The 22,527-nt window shown below is 40.2% G+C and overlaps 1 protein-coding gene across 3 annotated transcripts in view; it reads right to left on the reverse strand.

The window, feature by feature from the left end:
• LOC109930588 (ankyrin repeat and fibronectin type-III domain-containing protein 1-like) overlaps positions 1-22,527 on the reverse strand; it is a 745,821-nt gene that overhangs the window by 25,460 nt on the left and 697,834 nt on the right. For all 3 annotated transcript variants that reach the window (XM_048609794.1, XM_048609793.1, XM_048609795.1), the window contains 3 exons: positions 14,516-14,635; positions 8,664-8,879; positions 451-617 (listed from right to left, as the gene is read on the reverse strand). In XM_048609794.1, coding sequence (XP_048465751.1) covers positions 451-617; positions 8,664-8,879; positions 14,516-14,635 — 503 coding nt within the window. The remainder of the gene's footprint in view (positions 1-450; positions 618-8,663; positions 8,880-14,515; positions 14,636-22,527) is intronic.

Raw genomic sequence — 22,527 nt, forward strand, 5'->3', positions numbered from 1 at the left:
AGCATAAATGTGAAACATTTTTCGAAACATTTTCTTAGTCATTGTTCTGTGAGACAATCAGTATTAGACACTCTCTGATGACCATTATTAATATATGTGCCTAGTCTGTGCATGTCAGTGAAAAGGCCAACCTATAAAGACTTTGCAGTGACACTGACCTCTACACACAAGCTTTCCAGCAGGGATCACTGAATAATTATCAGGAGCTGGCACTCTAGCTGATTTCTCTTTTCCCAGCTAGAGACACTGTAGGCCATTGTAGCATCTCAACTGCTGCCCAAATGAGATCATCTAACTCAACACAGACTGAATTAAACCTGGCATTGACAGAGTCTATGGCTTAAAACTGCGCATGGAAGGTTTATAAGCAGTACTTTTAGATCAATGTTAAATAGTATTTTCTCACAATTCATTTAATTATCATGCTATTTGTGTTATTCCCTCTGTTACCTGGAAACATTGTGATTGTTTCTTATCTTGATATGACACAGAACATTGGGTAGCTTCTGAGGGACAAGGACATGGATCTGATCAACTGAGCTGCAGAGCTTTAGATAACCAAGATAAAGTCCTGGGGAAAGGGCCTGATTACTTCTTCTATGATAGGCCAGCTTTTCCTGAAGAGAAAAAAAGTAGAATGAGTCTAGCAGATTATCTCTAATAATCCTCAACACAAAATACAATATTCTCAATCATATTTGTCATGATTTTAGGCTGTACTGCTAAAGTAGACCAATTGCTTCCTCTGTAGAGTAACTACAGAGATGTAGAAGCTCATTAACTCTCAAGAAAATAACATACGCCATGAAATAAAATGTCCATGTTTTTACAACTGAGGTACATTTAATGCTGAACATGTGGATTCACGTCTCTAGAAAGAAGTGCATTAAGATTCAATATCGGAAACTTTGAGCAATTAGTCAGGTCTTTGAAGAAGTCAGTGAAAACACAAAATGGAACTGCTCCTCATACAGTGTATGCTGGCAACAAGAATCCTCATGATGAATGCCAATCTACAATTTCTGTTTGTTCTTTCAGTATGTTTTGACTATTAAAATGAATAGGTTAGCTTCCACATTTAAACAGCTGACAGAGGATCTCAGATGTCAATACAGTGTGGAGCTGGAGGAACACAGCAGGTCAAGCAACATCAGAGGAACAGGGAAGTTGATGTTTCAGGTTTACACCCTTCATCAGGATCTCAGATGAATGCATTAAACATTTAGACACAAATTCCAGTGTGTAATCCTTGATCAATGCACTGTATTCTGTGTCTTATTGTGTGTGTAACTCACTTTAACTGTTCACATTCAATCCAAACTGCTTATCTAATTCCAGCATCTGTATATCTCACTCCAAACTTGTGTGTTTTATCCTCTATATAGCACGCTCCAGTCCTTAACTCATCCTGCATATATCTCACCCCAATCTTTGCATATCTTACTCCAGCCTGTGTCTTATCGTCTGTTTAGCTCACTACAACCTATGTACATACCATCCACCTCCAGTGCCTGTCATCATCATCCAGTAGGTGGAACTGAGCTCACAAAGTTTATAGAAACATAGGAATTCTGATGGCTTATGAGAATGTATTTGTACAGGAGCAGCAGCAGTCTATTCAGCCTGTTGTGTCTGCTGCACCATTCAATTAGATCTTAGCCAATCGATCAGCTCAATGCCACTTTCCCACACTATCGCCATGTCCCTTGATGTCATTAACCTCCTTGTACATGCTCAATGTTTGAACTATCACAGCCCTCTGGGTTGGAGTATTACTAAGATTCACCACCCCATGTGAAGAAATTTTTCCTAACCCCTAAATGTGCCATCCCCTATTCTGAGACTGTTTCTGGATTCAATAGCCATGGAAAACATTCTATTTATATACACCCTGTTACTCTTTCAGCATTTTGTAAGTCTCAATGAGATCACCTCTCATTCTTCAAAACTGCAGAGCACAGATCCAGTGTCCTTAATCTCTCCTCATAAAATGATCCCACCATTCCAGAGATTAGTCTGGTGAACCTACATTGCATTCCATCAATGACAAGTACATTCTTTCTGAGTTAAGGAAACCAAAACTGTACACTATACTCGAGATGTAGTCCCTACAATTGCAGTATGACATATTTAGTCTTGTACTCAAGTCTCCTTTAGATGGCCAACACACAATTTCACAGCCTTCTTAATTACTTGCTGCACCCAAATGCTAGCATTTAGTGACTATGGATAAGGATCTCCAGTACCCTTTAGACATCAACACTTTCCAACATTTCACCATTTATGAAATGCTCTGCCTTTCAGTTTTTTTTTCTACCAAAGTGGGCAATTTCACACCTATTTGCATGATTTCCATCTGCCATGTTCTTGCTCATTTATGTAGCCTGTCCAAGTTCTCATGAAGCCTCTTTGCATCCTCTTCACAATAAACATTCCCACCCAGTGGATGCTGGTTAGCATTCATATTGTGTCATCCACAAATTTGGAAATAACACATTTGGTCTCTGCATCCAAATTACACGTTAGGATTATGCTCAGCTGTAGCCCCAGCACTGATCCTTGTGGTACTCCACTAGAAATGGCTTCCCATGCTGACAGTGGACTGTTTATTCCTACTCTCTATTCTTTGCCTGTTAACCAATTATCATTATTTAGGAGTATGGTGACCATTACTGAAACCCTGAATCCCATGTGGTCTAATTTTGTTTACAATGTCCAGTACAGGATCTCATTGAAGGCCTATGAAAATCTAAATACACCACATTCACTGGTTCTCCTTTGTCTTTGCTACCTTCTAGTTTGCAGGAATCTTTCTAGAATCTGTAACATTTTAAAAGAAAACCACCAAGGCATCCATTATCTATTTAGCCACTTCCTTCAATACTCTGGGATGTACATCATCTGGTCCAGGGAACTTATTAACCTTCAATCCAGTTCAATTTCCTTTGAGTACTACCTCTTCATGAATACTAATTTATTTTAGTTTCTCATTTTCACAAGTCTTTTGGTTCCTGAGTATTTCTGGGAGATTTTTTTAATCTTTCTCTGTGAAGTCAGTCACAAAATAATTGTGTAGTTTTTCCAACATTTCCCTGTTCTTCATTATAAATTGTCATGACTCCACCTATAACTCACATTTGTTCTTGCTAATCTTTTCTTTTTCACATGCCTAAAGAAGGTTTTATAGACTGCTTTTAACAGGCCCATGACAGAGCACTTAATGAGAAGGGCTGTAGAGTTGAACACTTTCTTTATTTTTCTGCCTTTATATTCTATGTTTTGGTTTATTTTTCTGTATTTTAAGATGGCACCGGAGATGGTGACACTATACAACATTTTTCACTATATTTTGTAACAAAATACATGTGACAGTAAATAAATCACCAGTTGGCATTCATATTCACATTTCATTCTCTTAATGAGTTTCTTGATCCTCCATTGTTGGATTCTAAATTGTTTACAGTTGTTTCAAAGCTTAGTACATTTTAAGCATCCTTTGATCTAATGCAATTTCTTACCTCTTTTGTTAGTGATGGTTGATTCACCTTTACCTATATTTTTTAATCATAGAGAAATATAATTCTAATTTAAATACTAGCTGTTACATATTTGCTGTAAAATCTTTAAGTGCATTTTCCCAATTCACCACAGCCAACTTGCTTCTCATAGTTTCAGTTTGCTTTGTCGAGCATTGTGACACATTTCAGTATGATCATTATCACTTTCAATGTGTGCAATCATAACCAGAGAATCACTTAGAATGGTTTATTTTCCTGCTCCTGTTTCATAACCACTTGCGTTCTCCAAGGATCTATCCTTGACTCCCACCCCTTTCTCCTCCCCTCCCCCTATTCCTCATTGACATATTGCCCTCGCATTACTGATATTAATCATCTAAAAAATGTGTCAGTTTTCACAAGTACACTCGGAATCTTAGCTCTATTTCATCACAATCTGTTTTGACTCCTCTACTGTCTCTAAATTATCAGATTGCTTATCATACATTATTATTATTCTTATTTTCATTATTAATTACTATCCAGCACTTGGAATACCAGAAACTTCCTCCAACTAAATATTTTGAAAAAATGTATTTTCATCCCTGACAGAAACATTGTTCCCTACCCACCAATTCCACTGCTCTCCATTGTCTGAAGCAGAACCAAACTGTTCACAATGCAAGTGTTGTGTTTGAATTTGGGATGAGTTTACGATCGAATATTGTGCCATCACCAAAACTATCTATTTTCCACGTCTGTGACATGGCTCATCTCTGATACGCCTCAACTTAATCACACTGAATCATCATCCATGTCTCTGTGTCTCTAGACTTCACAATTCCAATGCATTCGTGGCTGGTCTCCTATTTTCCATGAATTTAAGATCATTCAAAATTTTGCTGCCTGTATTCAAACTCACTCATTATTCATATGACCAATGACACACATTGGCTCCTAGTTTGCAAACTATTTAATCTCAAAATTCTCTTTCTCATTTATACATTCTTCTGCAACCTGGTGCTCCCTCTCTGTGTAACTGGCTTCAGCCCTACAACCTTCTCGAAATCTCTGTGCTCTTTTAGTTCAGCCCCCTTGAACATCTAAATTTTAGACATTCCACCCTAGGCATTTGTTCTTTCAGCTGTCAAGGCCCAAAGTTTAGGAATTCTTTTCCTTAATCTTTCTGCCTCTCTACCTCTGTTTCCTTTTTAAAGTACTCCTTAAAACCTACCTCTTTGGATAACCTTTGGTCATCTCTCCTAAAACTTTACATAGCGATATGTCACATTTAACTTAATATCACCCCTATGAAGCTCCTTAGGCAAATGTTGCTATGTTAAAGTGTTAAATAAATACAAGCTCTTGTAATGCTTCTGAAAAAGAAAATGCACAAAGAAGACAGACAACATGGAGTAAGAGGAAATATAGTAACATCGCAATTAGGTTAACAATGTATGTATGTTACTGCATGGAGTGAGGTGAATAAAGCTGATGAGCTGCAAGCACTGGCTTAATAAATGAATTGGGTATTAATTGTTCCAAGTTTTAAGGTCTTCATGAAAGATAGGGAAGGGAATAAAAGAGGGATGATAGTACTGGTTAAAGAGAATATAACACTGCAGGAAAGTGATCATACCTTGGAAGGGTCAAGGACAAAGTCTATTTGTCTAGAGCTGAGAAACACCAGAAGTGTCATTGCATTGTTAGGTTTATTCTATGATCACCAAATAAAGGCGAAGATATAAAGAACACATTTTCGAGGAAATTGCAGGGATTATGGTGTAATTATAATGAGGGACCTTAATTATCCAAAAAATAGCATGGATAGTAACAGCATAAAGTCCAGAGATGGAAAAGAGTTCAGCAGAATGTTCTACATCAGTATGTTTCCAGTCCAATGAGGAACGAGGCATCTCTGGATCGGTTTCTGAGGAATGAATAGGACAAGTGAATCAAAAATCAGTAGGGGATCATCAGAGACAGTGTCAAAAGACCTAATGGTTCAACTCCAATATGACTCTTCTTTGGAATTCCAAGGAAGTGTCATATTGGATTTTAAAGATAAATTCTGTTTCTCTCTCCACAGATGCTGTCAGGTCTGCTGCTTTTGTCCACTGCATTTCATTTTTATTTCCAATCTCCAGCATCTGCAGTATTTTACAAAGAAACATGGAAAATGAGAGCAGGAGTAAGCTATTCAGCCCTTTGAACCTGCTCTGCTATCCGGAATGGGCATGTTTAATCATCTAAAACAGCCTGTTCCTGCTTTTTCCCCACATCCTTTGATCCCTTTAACCCCAAGTGCTATCTGCAACACACACCATGTTTTAGCCTTCACTGCTTTCTGTGGTAGTGATTCCATAGGCTTACCACTCTATGGGTGAAGAAATTTGCCTTTACTTAATTAGAATCAGAGTCTGACAGGCAAAACTCTAATTGAGAAATGGACTGCCTTTAAGGATGTGACTGTATGGTACAGTCAAGTTCATAACTATGAGATGAAAATTTCAGACAAATAAAAGTCAAAGCTCACTGGATGGTGAAAGAGATATGGAGTAAGCCAAAACTGGAAAATGGTGTGTATTAGGATTTCAAATTTATTATATGCATGAGAATGATGTTAGATATAGGAGAGGAAGTGAAAAAGTAAATGAGAGCAGCAAAGGGATAACATGAGAAGACTCAGGGCTAACATCAGGAATCCAAGAATCTTCTAAGCATATAAATAGTAAAGTGGCGATAAAAGGATTAAAAACTAAAAATAGCATTGAGTCCTTTGCTTCTGCATTTATCAAGGAAAAATATTTTGTCAAAGAGACAGTGAAAGAGGATGCAATTGGGACACTGGATGGGGCTAAAAATAGATGTAAAGGCAGTATGAGAGTTCCTGGCTGTACTTACATAAGTCATGAGGACAGGATCAGATACATCCAAGGATACTGAGGGAAGTGAGCATGGAAATTGCAGAGGCACTTGCCAGATCCTTCAATTCTCCTTAGATACAGAAGTGGTGATAGAAAACTGGAGAATCACAAATGTTACAATGATTTGGAATTGTAAATATGTTGTCAATCTTTAATTCCATCAACTGATTTAATACCTGAGACTTCCATTTGAAAGAAAATATATTTAAATGGAACAACAGACTGTATTTTTAAATGGTTGTAGAGTTCACCTGTCCTACAAGAGTGGTCAAGTTTCTGGCATGGAGTAAGAAGGGACATATCTGAGCAGTTCCCTTTAGAACCTGCCATTGTTTGAACTATCTGGAAGAAAAAAGCCTAAGGGCATATGCAACAATGATCTCATCTGCAGGAAGTACCAGAGTCTAAACCCATTATGTGAATTGGTGCTAAAGACTCCTATTTATTTCAACAGAATCTTGAAAGCTTCAGAATAGGAGGGTCAGTGTCAGCTTCGAGAGAAAAAATGATGGAAAATAGTGATTTGTGGTAAATGGTTATTTTTCAGACTGATAGACAGTGGTGCACCCCAGTGATCAGTGCTAGGAGCACTGCTTTTGAAAGATGACTTGGAATTTGGAACATGGAGTAAAAATTCGCAACTTGACAACAATTTGAAGTAATGGTCAACAGTGAGAATGGGCTGAGTTTTGAGTGGTTTGGCTAAGTACCAGTTGTGTCAAGTTTTTGGAGGGATTTTTGCCTTGAGGCCCATGATTTTTCTTGCCGCAGGTTACCAAACTCACCTCAGTCATTGCCTGCCACACCCCTATGGCATTCCTCTTGTCTAAATCGATCCCTACCTTACCACCTGTGGTTCCTAGGACAGGAACAATAGCATTGGCTTGGCCTCAAATAGAGTACTGTGTTCTTTTCAGGAAGGTGTGAAGGCAATAGAGAGGGTGCAGAAAGGATTTGTGAAAATGGTTCCAGGGTGAGAGACTTCAAGATGTGGATTGATTGAAGATGATGTAACAATTCTACTTCAAGAAGAGAAGGTTGAAAGAAACATGACAGAGATATTCAAAATTAGGAGAGATCTGAGCAGATTAAGTAGGGACAAACTTTGCATCGGCTAAGTAGGGACAAACTTTGCATCGGCAGAAGGGTCACAAAACAGGGAACAACTATCAAAAGTTGCTGGCAAAAGAGCCAAGGCAATGTGAAGAAAAACTTTTATGCAGCAACAGGTTTGGATCTGTAACCCACTTATTTAGTGTGTGCCAGACACAGATTCAATTATAGCTTTCAAAAGGGAGTTGGACAATTATTTAAAGATAAATTATTTGCAAGAGTTACAGGAATGCAAATGGGATAAAGAGTTGTTCAACAGAGTACTGTACACAGACACAACAGGCCAAATAGCCTCCTTCAGCAACAGTACCATTCCACAAATCTATGAAAACTGCTTTGTAAGTACAAACTGTTGTGCTTGTTGTATAACTCATCCCAGCCTGTTTATCTGCTTTGTGGCAGTTCTGTAAAGCTGGATATGGTCTCAAAAGTGGTGAAAGGGCAAAACTACTGAAAGATTTAACCTCTGGGATTTGTACAATAAAGTTAAAGCATTGTGAAATTAAGGGTCAGTGTAAATCAGTCAGAACTAATAGATGACAGGGTCTACCAGTAGGATAGTAAATAAGCAAAATGCCAAACAGCTGAAAATTAAATCCAGAAAAACCTACACACAGAGAAGTGTGAAAATACAGAATGACACCTGGGAGTAAATTTAAATTAAGGCTTTAAAGGGATAGAGATAGCTACATGGAATGAAAGGATGCCAATCAATATGCAGATGAGGTAGGAAATTAAAGATATAGAGGTGCTATTGATAACAGAAGTGGAGGAGCATGTTGAATAGGACATGCTGAAAATTGTCTCTGCAAGTTAAAGAAACCAACAGACTGAAATGTTTGGCAGACGCCTATTCCAAGAGCATATTTCTCTTGAGATAATTGCCCATTCAACACTCATCACCATCCATGACCAGGATCACAACCATAGACCTGGATGCCAGCAAAGTGGTCTCTAAACAAAACATTGGTTAGGAATTTGATCCTTCACAAAAAAATTAGTTATGTTGCTCTACAAACAAATGAAATTCCAAATAACTTAAAAAAAAACAATTTTTCTCTCTATTTCATGTCATCTTTAGCTGTGTGTTAACTTGTAAACTCTGTTTTATTAATTGTCATCCTACATGGAGAGTTAACAGCAACATATCCAGTGCAGTGGGATCTTCTGAAGAGGAGAGTGACTTGCGCTGAGTCTGGAGCTTAGACAGGGGAATCCATCTGACATTCTCTAGACTCTGGTATGAGCTCAGTTCCTTCAGGGTTACGATCAGTACATTGCCATGTTTGTCTTTAATGGGTTCGAAGTACACGTGGCCAAGATTTTGGGTTCCAAGCAGTCCCTGTAAAATAAAGAGAGCTTAAGAAAAATTAGGATCAGAAAACCAGCAGGGCCAAATTTTTAAAAATTTTAATCATTTCATGTATTGTGAGTGTCCCTAGCAAGGTCACCATTTGTTACTCATTCCTGATTGCCCTTGAGGTGATGAGCTGCCACTTAAAACCACTGCAGTTCACGTGGTGCAGGTCTACCACCTTGTTGTTAGAGAAGTGAGTTCCGGAACTTTGACACAGTGACAGTCAAGGAAAGGTAACTTCCAAAGTTACTGTGTTGTTTGGCTTATTGTTTATTTCAAGAAACTTTCAGTTGGCATTTATCCAATGCTCTAGTCCTTCTAGGTGGCAAAGGTTGTAGGTTTGAAAGGTCTTGTTAAAGTGGCATGGTGAATTGATGCAGTGCATCTTGTACATGATGCAGATTGCTGCCACAGCAGTAGATGTAATTAATATTTAAAGTGGTGAATCGGTTGCCAATGAAGAGGGTTGTTTTCTCCTTGTTGATGTTGAATTAAAGGTATATTGTTGAACGTGCATTCATCCAGGTATATGGATGGTTTTCCATCACATGCCTGACTTGTGCCTTGTACCAGATTTTGCAGGGTTGGGTTTGGGAGGGGAATGGGAAGTAGAGGTCCTCACTGCAGAATTCTCAGAGTCTGACCTGGTTTATACAGTTTTGAAACGGCTAGTCTAATTCAGTTTTTGGTCAATAATAACCTCCAGGATATCTTGGTGGACAATTCATTGACGGAAATGCAAAAGAATATCAAGGGAGGAATGTTAGTCACTCATCATGGATTGATTAACTCCATGAGTTAGTTTATTTAAGACAGTGAACTACATTATAAATTAGGAAGCAGGCATTACTGCAAACCAGCTGATTTGCAGCTTGCAAACACATCCCAGACTGTCAAGCAGAGTCACAACATTGTATACACACATGGAGTACTTCAAGGTGAATTTCCTTAAACTTTAGGTACACATACAACAGGGCGTAAGAATCTACCCTAGTGAATCCTGCATCAATGTCATGGGGATGATACGATTGGTCTCTAACAATCATAACCATCTTCCTTTATGCTAGGTTTGATTTCCACTGACATCAGTTTTGCTTGGGCTCCTTATTGCCATACTCAGTGAAATATTGCCTGATATCAGGGATTGTAACTGTCATCTCACTTTAAAATGCTGAATTATAAGGACAAGTTACATAAAATTACTTTGACTTTCCTTGAGTTTAGAAGATTAAAGTCATATGAATTAAGACCATCTTCACAAGAGGAACAGAGGTAAGCAATGAATATAGGTCTTGCCAGCGACACCTGCATCTTATGGAAGTGGCATGATGTGATTTCTTTCTCAAGCTGACTGACAGTTACCTTTAGAACAGGTCTGTGAACAAATAAATTTAAAAGGGTTTTTAAAAAATTGCTAATGAACCCTTTAATATGTTTCAATATTGTTGAATACATGGTTTTGCATTTCCTTCACACTTCTCTCATATAAGTGAACAAAGTGCTACAAAGAAAACATGAAGATCACTTGGCACACAATTCTGTGCTGTAAATTTTTAAAAAGCATATCAAAAAGTAATTATTTTTCATGTTTGTTCATGTTTTCCCATCAGAACATGTGCTGTTTGTATACCTCAATTGACAGGCACCCGAGTGTTCAGTATTAAATACTGCTGGAGCAAATAAAACACAGAGTTAGATACAAAATAAAGCTCCCTCTAGTCTAAATTGTCCCATCAAATATGCCTAGGGAAGGTACAGCATGGGTTACGCACAAAGTTTCTTCATTCTACACTGTTGCATCAAACATTCCTGGGACAGGTACAGTACAGTGTACATCTGCAGAAAAGCTCTCCCTAGCAGATGCATCTTAATTCATTAGTTTCTAGGATGAATGTGGATATAAGAATATGCATGGTAAGGACAGAACAAATAGCTTTTAAATAGAGATTGAATTATATCATTTCCTGGTTCAATTATCTTTCATCTCTTATGGCTTAAAACTTTGTTTTCATTGTATTAACATTTCACTTTAAGCGATGTGTTTTGCAATTCCATTTGCATTTAATGAAAGTCTACAAGAAGTCTATACTCAGATTAGTAGACTAATCTGGTGCAACAGCAGAGGAATTCTTGGCACGTAACTGATATGTAGTGTGGGTGCCGGAATCGGCCTTTAAACCAGCTGCACCCAAGTACCCATTCCTGTATGTGAACCAGGACAGTGACAGCTGTGACAAGCCACATTCAGTCCTCACCCAACTTCCACCGCTCTATAATTGCTAGGAGAATTTTAACAGATTTTTCACTAAGTGTAGGGAATTATCTATTTCCTTACAATCTCTTTCTTTAAACACTTGGAATACGATATGACTAATGCCACCTGAATGTAGATGGGCACAGGTTTATTTCTGATCTAAGACACGATGTTTACAGAAAGATGAGCACAGGTGGCAATATCTTCCAGCATGGACAGGAGAAATTGGGCAGAGGGTCTACACTGTACTTGCAGGAGAAATGCTGACTGAAGTGATCCTTATCTCAGTTCAGGGACTGAATTAACACATCAGTGGCAGGGATTCAGAACCTCAATGCCAACTGCTGAACATTTCCAATGATCCCAAAGTATAAAAAGTAGTGGCACTGGAGCAGGCAGTGCAGAAATTATAGATTGAGTTCGATAAAATACTTAAGTTTGTAGAAGAAAGGCAAATGAACATTAATGTAGACAATTGTTAAAATGTCACAAAACAAACAGACAGCACACACACCATTCTTTTACACAGATTTTTAATGTAGTAAAATCTCTCAAGATGCATCAGAAGAATGTTATTAAACAGAATAATTTGACATTGAACCATGTACGGAAGTATTACAGCAGACAAGGTAGGTTTAAAGGCTGTACCTTAATGGGGAAGATGAAGCAGACAGTTTTATACAGGACGTTCAAGAGCTTTTGCCTTGGCAAGCTCTGAATACAGAGCCACTAATGTTGAAGTTATGGATTCTCAAGAAGTTAAGTGGCAGAGTGTAGATATCATGGAGAGTTGTAGAGTTGAAGGAGGTTACAGAAATAAGGGGGGGTGAGGCCATGGAAGGATTTGAATACAAGCATGAGAATTTTAAAATCAAAGAATTGTTTTATAGCCAGGAGCCAACGTAGGTCAGTACGCAAATGTTAATGGATGAATGAGACTTGGTGTAAGTTAGGACACAGGCAGTACAGCTTTGAATATGCTCAAGTTTATGAAGGGTTGTAAGATAGGGAGTCAGCCAAATGTGTGTGAGAGTAGCAAAATGTGGAGGTAAACATGACACAGATGAAGTTGTTGGCCTCACATATACTGAGGCAAGGGTGGAGTCAGGTGTGATTATGGAGGTGCAAGTAGTCAGTCTGAGTGATCATGGATGTCTGATCAGAAATTCAACTCAGGATAAAATCCAATCTGTGAATGGACCATGATAAGGTGGAAAGAGATTTTAAGAATTTAAGACTTCATGTTCAACATGTTCAGCTACTGAACAACACAAATAGCAAGGCAGAGAAATACAACAAACAGAATAATATTTGAAATTGAATATTGAAAGTCGAATTAAGGAATACAGGCTCAATCTTGTGTAAATATAGAACCAAATGCTGTGTGTAAAGATTAATCAATGTGTGAAATTGATTCCCAGATATGAGACAAAAAACCATGAATAATTTATAAAACAGTTGGATACCACAGTGGTAGGAAACAGTCAGCTTTAAGGTATCTCTGGATGGATGAACCAGATGATCTTCATCTATCAATATCTTTCAGCAGCAGAGGTAGCCTGATGCCAGGCTATCTGTGCCCAGTCTATTATTCCCTCACATTAGGCTCAGTGCCCAGTTTCTCTCTGATCCATAGTAGGCTTGTTGCCCAATCTTTTCTGTCTGAGACCAAGCACAGTTCCCAACCTATTGCTCCCTGACACGAAGATACCTTATCCTTGTTTATCATCGTTTGTGCAAAGCTAGGGGGAGAGAGAAAAGAGAGTTTAAATATATAGGATTTTTATATTCTTAAAAAAAAAGGAGAACTTCTCTAATACCTCCTCATATATTAGAAACATAGAAGCCATGTACATGGCTGGGGAATCAGTTATATATCAACACAATCCATTCAATAGCTTCAGCTGCTTTGGACTGAATGGTTGTGATGCACCAATAGATCGCTCACGGCAGAGGTTCAGTATTGGATGTCTCAGTCACAATCTGATCTGTTCCTCATGTTCTGCTTGTGGAGCAAATGGCCATATTTTCCTTAGCCTGACTTCAAGCAGTTGATAAGAGCAGTCTTCGGATATATACTTTCATCACAAATACTCTCTAAATATAAAAGTAAATATGTTTGCCTTTTTCATATATGTTAGAGTGTGTCCTGTTGTTAGTCAGTTTAAGACCACTAACCCCTGTTTTAATGGTTTATGACATCTATTGTAATCTGCCATTTCTCATATTGTTGAACATTTTGTTCAACTCCTCCTATGGCATACAATTAAAGTTCTCTTTAAGTTTTATCTTATTATCTTACTTTATATTAACCTGCAATAAGCTGAACATGAGAGTCAGATAATTTGGTTTCCATGATGCAATTAATGAGCTGGTCATCTCAGCTTTTAGAGAGACCAAGAGAACAATGAAAGTTGATGAAAAGCCAGTTCTGGTCAGAAATGTTGATATTACGCATTGAAAGCTTTACTAATACCTTTAAATGGGGCGATTTGATAAGGAACTGAATTCCTGCCTGAATTCACAAACAAGTACAAATTCATCAACAGTCTGATAGTTGGGGAATACCCAGCTAACAGTGATCAAGATATTATTGAATTCATGCTAAGAATTAAGAGCAGGTTGAGTCACAAACCAAGATTTCAAATGCTAGTCACTACAACTTTGGGGGAATAAGGATAAGAGCTTGGATATGACCACATTAAACACAGCAAAGAAGAGGAAATGGCCTAGTAATCTTATCACTAAACTGTTAATCCAGGTAATGTTCTCAGGCCTGGGTTGGAATCCTACCATGGCAGATGGTAGAATTTGAATTTAATGAAAATCTGGAATTATGAGTCTGGTGAAGACCATGGATCCATTGTCAATTGTTGGGGAATCACCCAACTGCTTCACTAATCTACTATAGGGAAAATGCCATCCTTACCTGGTCTAGCTTAGATGTAACTCCAGTCCCACAGCAATGTGATTGATTCTTAACTGCCTTCTGGGAAATTAGGAATGGGCAATAAATGCTGGCATAACCAGTGATGCCCTCATCCCGTTAAAAATTAAAAAAAAGCTAAAATGAACATAGGTGTTGTTCAAGAATTATGTTTTAAAATTCAAGATCAATAATCAACAAATGTGGTCAACAAAACAGATTATAAAAGAATGGTCTTATGTATCAAATATAATATGCACAGTGGCCATTGCATCAGTCTACATCAACTCACAAACAATGAACATTTTCTGACTTTATATTGAAACTACGCACCGAGTGGAGTATGGTTGCAATGGATGGGACAGGCTTAACAAGACATGAAGTGAAGTGGTTCTAATTAACGTACATTCAGCTCAATGAACTGAGAAAATTTTCACTCACCTGAAGTTGAGCAACTGCTACAAGCATCTTATGACGAGCCTGTAGTACTGATGAGCAGGAAGACAAAGAAGGACACATACGTTGACCTAGCCATCGACTATCTTCCCACATACATGATACCTGTGTTAGAAAGGAAGTGGTGAGCAGATAATGGAATGATTATATTTTTGCTAACACACTTCGTGGCTGATTCATACACGTTTCTGATAATTTGAATTCACTGCCATTCCCCGAAACACACTTGTAATTCACCAGGTGTTTCACAGCTGGCGATATTCTTTGCAGACCCATTTTACATCAGAAGAGTAGGTGTAAGATTGTGTTGCTGGGTGCTGAACACATTTCAGCCACCACAGTACAGCAATTTCAACCGCCCACCATCATATCCCTGAAAAGCACGCATCTAATCTCATATAATTTTATAAATCACAGTGCAGAGTATTGCATCTTCCCCAAACACGCAACAGGCCCACACCATGAGTGAAAATAACAAGCCATATTTATATTGTACTTTAATGTAGTAAACGTTTGCAAATGCTTCAATAGGAGCAAACAATATGTGACACAGCCACGTAAGAAGATATGAGTGCAGGGGCCCAAAATCTTAGAAATAAATTTCAAGAAGCATTTTAAGTAAGGAAAGAGGAACAGAGAGTTTTTGATATGTAATTCCAGAGCTTAGGGCTTCAGCAGATCAAGGCAATGCCAACAATGATGGAGTGATTAAATACTGGCTCCAAATACTAGAATTAGAGGAGATCCGATGTTTTAGAGTGTTGAAGGGTTAGAGAACTTTACAGAGAATGAGAAGAGTGAGGCCATGAAGGAATTTGAAAATCCAAAAGAAAATTTTAAAATCCAGGCAATTCTTAACTAGGAACGAAGAGAGTTTATTGAACACAAGGGTGACTAGGAGTCAAGTTTTGTTCTATTTCTGTTGGTTGTGAGACAGCTTTTCCCTTTGCTAATACTGTTTAGCATGCATATAGTCTTGTCATTTGCCTTCACATGTTGCTTCCTCAATTTTAGGTTTGCTTTGTGTTGCTCCTGGATGCTTTCCTGCATCCTTCATTGAATGAGATTTGCTCCCCTAACTTAATGACAATGATAGAGTGAAGGATGTGCTAATCCAACATTACAGTTTCAGGGTGAATACAATTTTGCTACTGGTCGTCTACTGTGCCTTGTGAATGCACATCTGTGCATGGTGGTAGTACCATACAACACAATGGAGGTTATCCTCAGTGGGAAAATGATTCTCTATTTCCACAAGAGCTGTATACTGTATTTGGTATTACTCTCACCTTTTTCCACAAGAGCTGTATACTGTATTTGGTATTACTCTCACCAATACTATCATGGACAGATGTATCTGTAACATGTAGATTGGAGAAGATAAAGTCAAATAAGCTTTTCCTTCTTTTGGTTCTCTCCTGCACAGGCCCAATCTAGCTAATCCCTTTTATTGTATATTTCCTCCATACCTAACTTTATCCCATACAATGTGATATATTCTTTCTCTTTAACTACAATGTTTGCATCATCCCCCACTTTTGCGAAAACAGACATACAATATTCATTGAGAACCATGCCATCTTCCACCTACACACACGTTACTTTTCTGGTCTCTACTCAGCTCTGTTCTTTTCTTAGTTTCATATTATTCTTTACATATTTATAAACATCTTTATGTTTTCCATGATTTTACTTGCCAACAATTTTTCTTGTCCTCTCTTTGCTTTCCTACTTTCTATTTTAATTTCACTACAGCACTTTTTAGACTCCGCTAGGCATTTTTTAGCATTCAGTTTCAATATTTGAAAAAAAGCTTTACTTTTTGTTGCCTTATTGTACTTTATCTACTCTTTGCTATCTAAGTGGACCTAGATTTGTAAGTCTAACCCTTTCTTCCTGTATGGGAAAATATTTGCTTTGAACCCTCTTTAACTCTTCCATTCATGTCTCCCACAGTTTTGACAATGATTTACATTCAGTAACTGGAGAAAGCAAAAATGTTAGTAGTTAAAAGGGAGAAACTAGACTGAAGATTGAAATGGATGGTGTCATATTGGAAACATGTGGGTATGTTTGTCTATTTAGGATTAATGATAACAGAAGATGGTAAAGGTGATGCAGAAGTTAGATGCAAAATAGAGATAGCTAGAATATTGTGAAGATGAAGAATATATATAAGAATATTCAAAAACATAACATGAAAAGTCTCATTGAATGTTGCTTTCCATCAATTTCTGATGTGCCCCGGAAACTTGGACAATAAGTAAGTATCTGTAGAAGAAACAGAGGCTTTTGAAATGTGGATGCTAAAACATACACTAAAAAAAATCCAAAATCCATATATAAATTGCAAAAACTAAAAGAACTCTTAGAAAATGACATCTTAAAAAGAAAATGTCAGTAATTCAGCCATTTGATCAGAGCCATAAAGCTGCCAGAGGGCTCCCTAAATAGCCAAGTGAAGGGTAGCAAAAAGAGGGATTGACATAGGCATAGTTGAATGATTGATATTACAGAGCAGTTCCAGTCAAACTACAGTGGATGTATGAGAATGGTACGAGACAGATGAGCGTAGCATACCATGACAGCAGATCGCCTGGCAAGAGCAGTTATAAACAGCAGCTTCCAGTTCACTTTTGCCAAAATACATCTGAACTTTGTAAAGTTGGCCCCTCGAAAATTTATGAGCTTTATTCTTGGGCTCTCTCTTTTTTGAATTACATTTTTAACTGAAATATGATCACCGCCACCAGGAAAATGCTCACCAACTGCCCAGCTTTATTTCCTAAAACAAGGTCCAGAATTGCATCACTTGTTGGAGTTGTTGCATATTGGTAAAAAAATGGGTTTTCTTAAATGCATTCTAACAATTATGCACTCTCAATAACTTTTACGCTAGCCCTAAAGCAGTTAATAATACAGAAGTTTATATCCCTGAAAATTACCATTCTATTGTTTCTGCATTCAGTAATTCACCTACAGATTTGGTCTTCTATTACATTTTGACTGTTTAAGGGCCTATACAATTCTCCCTTCATTCTTACTTCTTAATTTAACTTGTATTCATTTGATGAACTTTCTCGCATGTAAGCCCGCCTCACAGTTAAAATTGTTTCTTTGATCAATATTATGATTGAGATGACCCTCCCATTCCTTTTTAATTCCTTTGTTATTCTATCCTGTCCGAAAATCATATAATCGGGAAATGCTGAGCTACTTTTCCTGCCCTTCTTTAAGCCTTGATTCAGTATTAGCTAACATATCATAGCATGAAGTACCTATCCATACCCTGAGTTTATATGTCTTATTCATGGCAATTCTTGCATTGAAGTATATATCACAAATCACTAAACATCTTGGTTATCAACTTTCTAGGTTTGTCTCCTCTATCTTCCACACTTATTTTTTAATTTCCTGCTTTCCACTTTCCGATCTGCTTCTCTCTTCTGAATTTGCTTATGTTCCCATTCCCTTGCCAAGCTAATTTAAACTCCTTACATAAGTACTTGCAAACATCTAAACCACAATACAGTTCATATCCCTGTTGAGATACAACTTATTTTGCACAGTTCCCAACACCTCCAGAATCAGTCCCACTACCCCAGAAACCTAAAGCACACCCTCTCTTCAGACATTCAGCTGCAGTATTCCTGAGGAGGATAAGTGATGCAATGAGGACACAAAAAGAAATTTTGCTCCTTGAGTTTGACAGAAAGTCACCAGCTGGCATGGTTGCAATTTTCAGAAGCTATCTGCAGCAGCAAATGTGTGGTGCCAAGGACATGGACCAGTGCCAGAAAAAGTTTAATGATCTCATTTAGTCTGGCAAGATGAGTGTCCTACAAGTTCCAGCTGGCAGTCATCATGCTCTCACCTCCTTAGTATTTTCCTGCCCAGCACTTTTCTGACCAACACACCTTGCTGTTACACATATTAGTTTCTTTCTAGCCTCTTCCTGAAAACTTCAGTTCAACAGAGAACACTCACACAAATTTTACTACCCTCTTGCACCCATTCCTCACAGTGACTCTCCTCAAGTTCACTTCCTCCATCTCTCAGTGGCTAAATAAATCCTACCTTGCTGCATTTTGTGCTGGTAGAAGAAGGGAGCCTACAACTCCTCAGAAAGGCTGAGAAGCAGAAATAGGCCAGCTAGGACCATCCTGACTGACAAAGGAGAAAATACTTGAGATTAGGAGAGTGTTAGCAGTACAAGATTTTCTGAAGGTGAGATGTTGGTGGCCAGAGACCTGGTGGAAGTATTAGATGTCACACTGACATGTCACTGTCTCTCATGATGAATCAATGCTACCATTACATTGCATAATGCTGAGTTGGCACCCAATTTCAGCACTAAATTGTATCTTTCATCTGCCACAGAAGTATTGATGCTGACGGCAGAGGAGTTGGGGGAGTGGGGGGGGGGGAAGGGGGGTGGGGGGAATGCCTGTGGAGTCTTCAGAGGAGGATTCAAATATTGAGGATGCACTGTCACATGATAGCTGCACACCGTCCACCAGTGCAGATTTCACTCATTTCGAAGGTTCAGCATTGCTGATAGATAGGATGGCACATGGTGAGAAGCACATCATACGTGAGCAAGAGCAAGTGCTGGAGACAGAATCAAGAGTTGAGAGTTGCCAATGAATAGTGGGAAATTTGAAGTTTGACTCAGCTGAATGTAGATTCTGAGCTTTGGGGTCACCCAGTAAGTGTAGTTGTGGAACTACACTGTGTGTTTCTGCCAGAATTTCCAGAGGTAGTGCAGACTCCTGCACAGAAAATGTGATCATCTCCACTGAAAGAATGGCCCATATCATGGAGAATGCCATTAGGCCACTGAATGCATGGTGGCTCAAAATATTAACACTGGCCTAAGATAACAAGGTGTAGAGCTGGATGAACACAGCAGGCCAAGCAGCATCAGAGGAGCAGGAAAGCTGACATTTTGGGCCTAGACCCTTCTTCAGAAATGGGAGAGCTGAAATAAATAGGGAGACAGGGGGAGGCGGATGGAAGATGGGTAAAGGAGAAGATAGGTGGAGAGGAGACAGACAGGTCAAAGAGGCAGGGGTGGAGAAGTAAAGGTGCGTGTAGGTGGGGAGTTAGGGAGGGGATAGGTCAGTCCAGGGAGGACGGACAGGTCAAGGTGGCAGGATGAGGCTAGATGGGGGTGGGACTTGAGGTGGGAGGAGGAGATAGGTGGGAGGAAGGACAGGTTAGGGAGGCGGGGACAAGCTGGGCTGGTTTTGGGATGCGGTAGGGGGAGGGGTGATTTTGAAGCTTGTGAAGTCCACATTGATACCATTGGGCTGCAGGGTTCCCAAGCGGAATATGAGGTGCTGTACCTGCAACCTTCAGGTGGCATCGTTGTGGCACTGCAGGAGGCCTAGGATGGACATGTCGTCTAAGGAACGGGAGGGGGTGTTTAAATGGTTCGCGACTGGGAGGTGCCGTTGTTTGTTGCGAACCGAGCGTAGGTGTTCCGCAAAGGGGTCCCCAAGCCTCTGCTTGATTTCCCCGATGTAGAGGAAGCCACATCTGGAACAGCGGATACAGTATACCACATTAGCAGATGTGCAGGTGAACATCTGCTTGATGTGGAAGGTCTTCTTGGGGCCTGGGATGGGGGTGAGGGAGGAGGTGTAGGGGCAGGTGTAGCACTTCCTGCGGTTGCAGGGAAAAGTGCTAGGTGTGGTGGGGCTGGAGGGAGTGGCCATGGGTACCCGCATGGGCCCAAGCTATGCTGCCTCTCTGTAGGTTACGTGGAACAATCCCTCTTCCGTAGCTACACTGGCCCTAAACCCCACCTCTTCCTCCGTTACATCGATGACTGTATCGGCGCTGCCTCGTGCTCCCATGAGGAGCTCGAACAGTTCATCCACTTCACCAACACCTTCCATCCCAACCTTAAGTTCACCTGGACCATCTCTGACACCTCTCACCCCTTCCTGGACCTCTCTGTTTCCACCTCTGGCAACCACCTGGAAACTGATATCCATTTCAAGCCTACCGACTCCCACAGCTACCTCGAATACACCTCCTCCCACCCACCTTCCTGCAAAAATCCCATCCCCTATTCCTAATTCCTTCGCCTCCGCCGCATCTGCTCCCAGGATAAAGCATTCCACTCCCAAACATCTCAGATGTCCTCGTTTTTCAAGGACCGCGACTCCCCCCCGTAAGTGGTCGAGAATGCCCTCGACCATGTTTCTTGCATTTCCCGTAACTCAACGCTCACACCCCCTCCCCGCAATAACAACCAAAACATAATCCCCCTCGTCCTTACGCACCACCCCACCAACCTCCGGATCCAACGCATCATCCTTTGTTACTTCCGCCATCTGCAATCCGACCCCACCACCTAAGACATTTTTCCTTCCCCACCCTTATCTGCCTTCCGGAGGGACCACTCTCTCCGTGACTGTCTTGTCCGCTCCACACTCCCTTCTGGCCCCACCACACCCGGCACTTTTCCCTGCAACTGCAGGAAGTGCTACACCAGTCCCTACACCTCTCCCCTCACCCCCATCCCAGGCCCAAAGAAGACCTTACACATCAAGCAGATGTTCACCTGCACATCTGCTAACATGGTATACTGTATCCGCTGTTCCAGATGTGGCTTCCTCCACATCGGGGAAACCAAGCGGAGGCCTGGGGACCCCTTTGCGGAACACCTACACTCGGTTCGCAACAAACAACTGCACCTCCCAGTCGCGAACCATTTCAACTCCCCCTCCCATTCCTTAGATGAATGTCCATCCGAGGCCTCCTGCAGTGCCACAACGATACCACCCAAAGGTTGCAGGTACAGCACCTCATATTTCGCTTGGGAACCCTGCAGCCCAATGGTATCAATGTGGACTTCACAAGCTTCAAAATCTCCCCTCCCCCAACCGCATCCCAAAACCAGCCCAGCTTGTCCCCGCTTCCCTAACCTGTCCTTCCTCCCACCTATCCCCTCCTCCTACCTCAAGTCCCACCCCCATCTCCTACCCACTAGCCTCATCCCGCCCCCTTGACCTGTCTGTCCTCTCTGGACTGACCTATCCCCTCCCTAACTCCCCACCTACACTCACCTTTACTGGCTCCACCCCTGCCTCTTTGACCTGTCCGTCTCCTCTCCACCTATCTTCTCCTTTATCCATCTTCTATCCGCCTCCCCCTCTCTCCCTATTTATTTCAGAATCCCCTTCCCCTCCCCCATTTCTGAAGAAGGGTCTAGGCCCGAAACGTCAGCTTTCCTGCTCCCCTGATACTGCTTGGCCTGCTGTGTTCATCCAGCTCTACACCTGGTTATCTCAGATTCTCCAGCATCTGCAGCTCCTACTATCTCTATTAACACTGGCCTGTTTCTTTTAGCCAGTTTACAGAATATCCATCAAAACTTCATCTGAATAATGCAATGCCACACTGACATGTAGCAAGTGCTCTCCTGCTGTCTTGTGTGTTAGAAAATTGTAAGTGGGGCTGAGAAGATAGGTAGAGAAAGAGCTAATGGCAGTGGAGCTCCTTTCAAGGCTCCCCACTGCTTGGCCCTTGCCCTCCCTCCTCCCTGAGACAAAGCCAGACATGTTGACTGATATCCTGATGACAAGGATTACTTCTGTACAGATTTGGGTGTTTTTTGGCACAAAAACTGAAATCCCTGTGTCAAAACATGGAAGCAAGGAACTTAAATGAGCTGTACCAAAGCCACAGTGATAGCACCACATAGTAACTATGAAAAGTATATGAGGAAAATGTTTTAGTTACACCAAGGGATTTGTTTGAAGCTTATTAAATTGTTACTTTTCCATTCATGTTCTTTAGTTGAATGAAGCAATTAATTTATATATTGTCTGTTGAATGTTGAGGTGAGTTGTACATGGATCTTGAAAGAAAGCAGGCAAACGTATCATGAGAATTTACAAGTGAAGTGTCCGGATGAGTCTGTCACTGGCATCTCTGGAAGACAGGTCTGTGACTGCAGATACTTCAGGATGCTCCTTCTCATC

The sequence above is a fragment of the Rhincodon typus genome, chromosome 21 (assembly GCF_021869965.1).
Source record: "Rhincodon typus isolate 14 chromosome 21, sRhiTyp1.1, whole genome shotgun sequence".
Taxonomy (NCBI): domain Eukaryota; kingdom Metazoa; phylum Chordata; class Chondrichthyes; order Orectolobiformes; family Rhincodontidae; genus Rhincodon; species Rhincodon typus.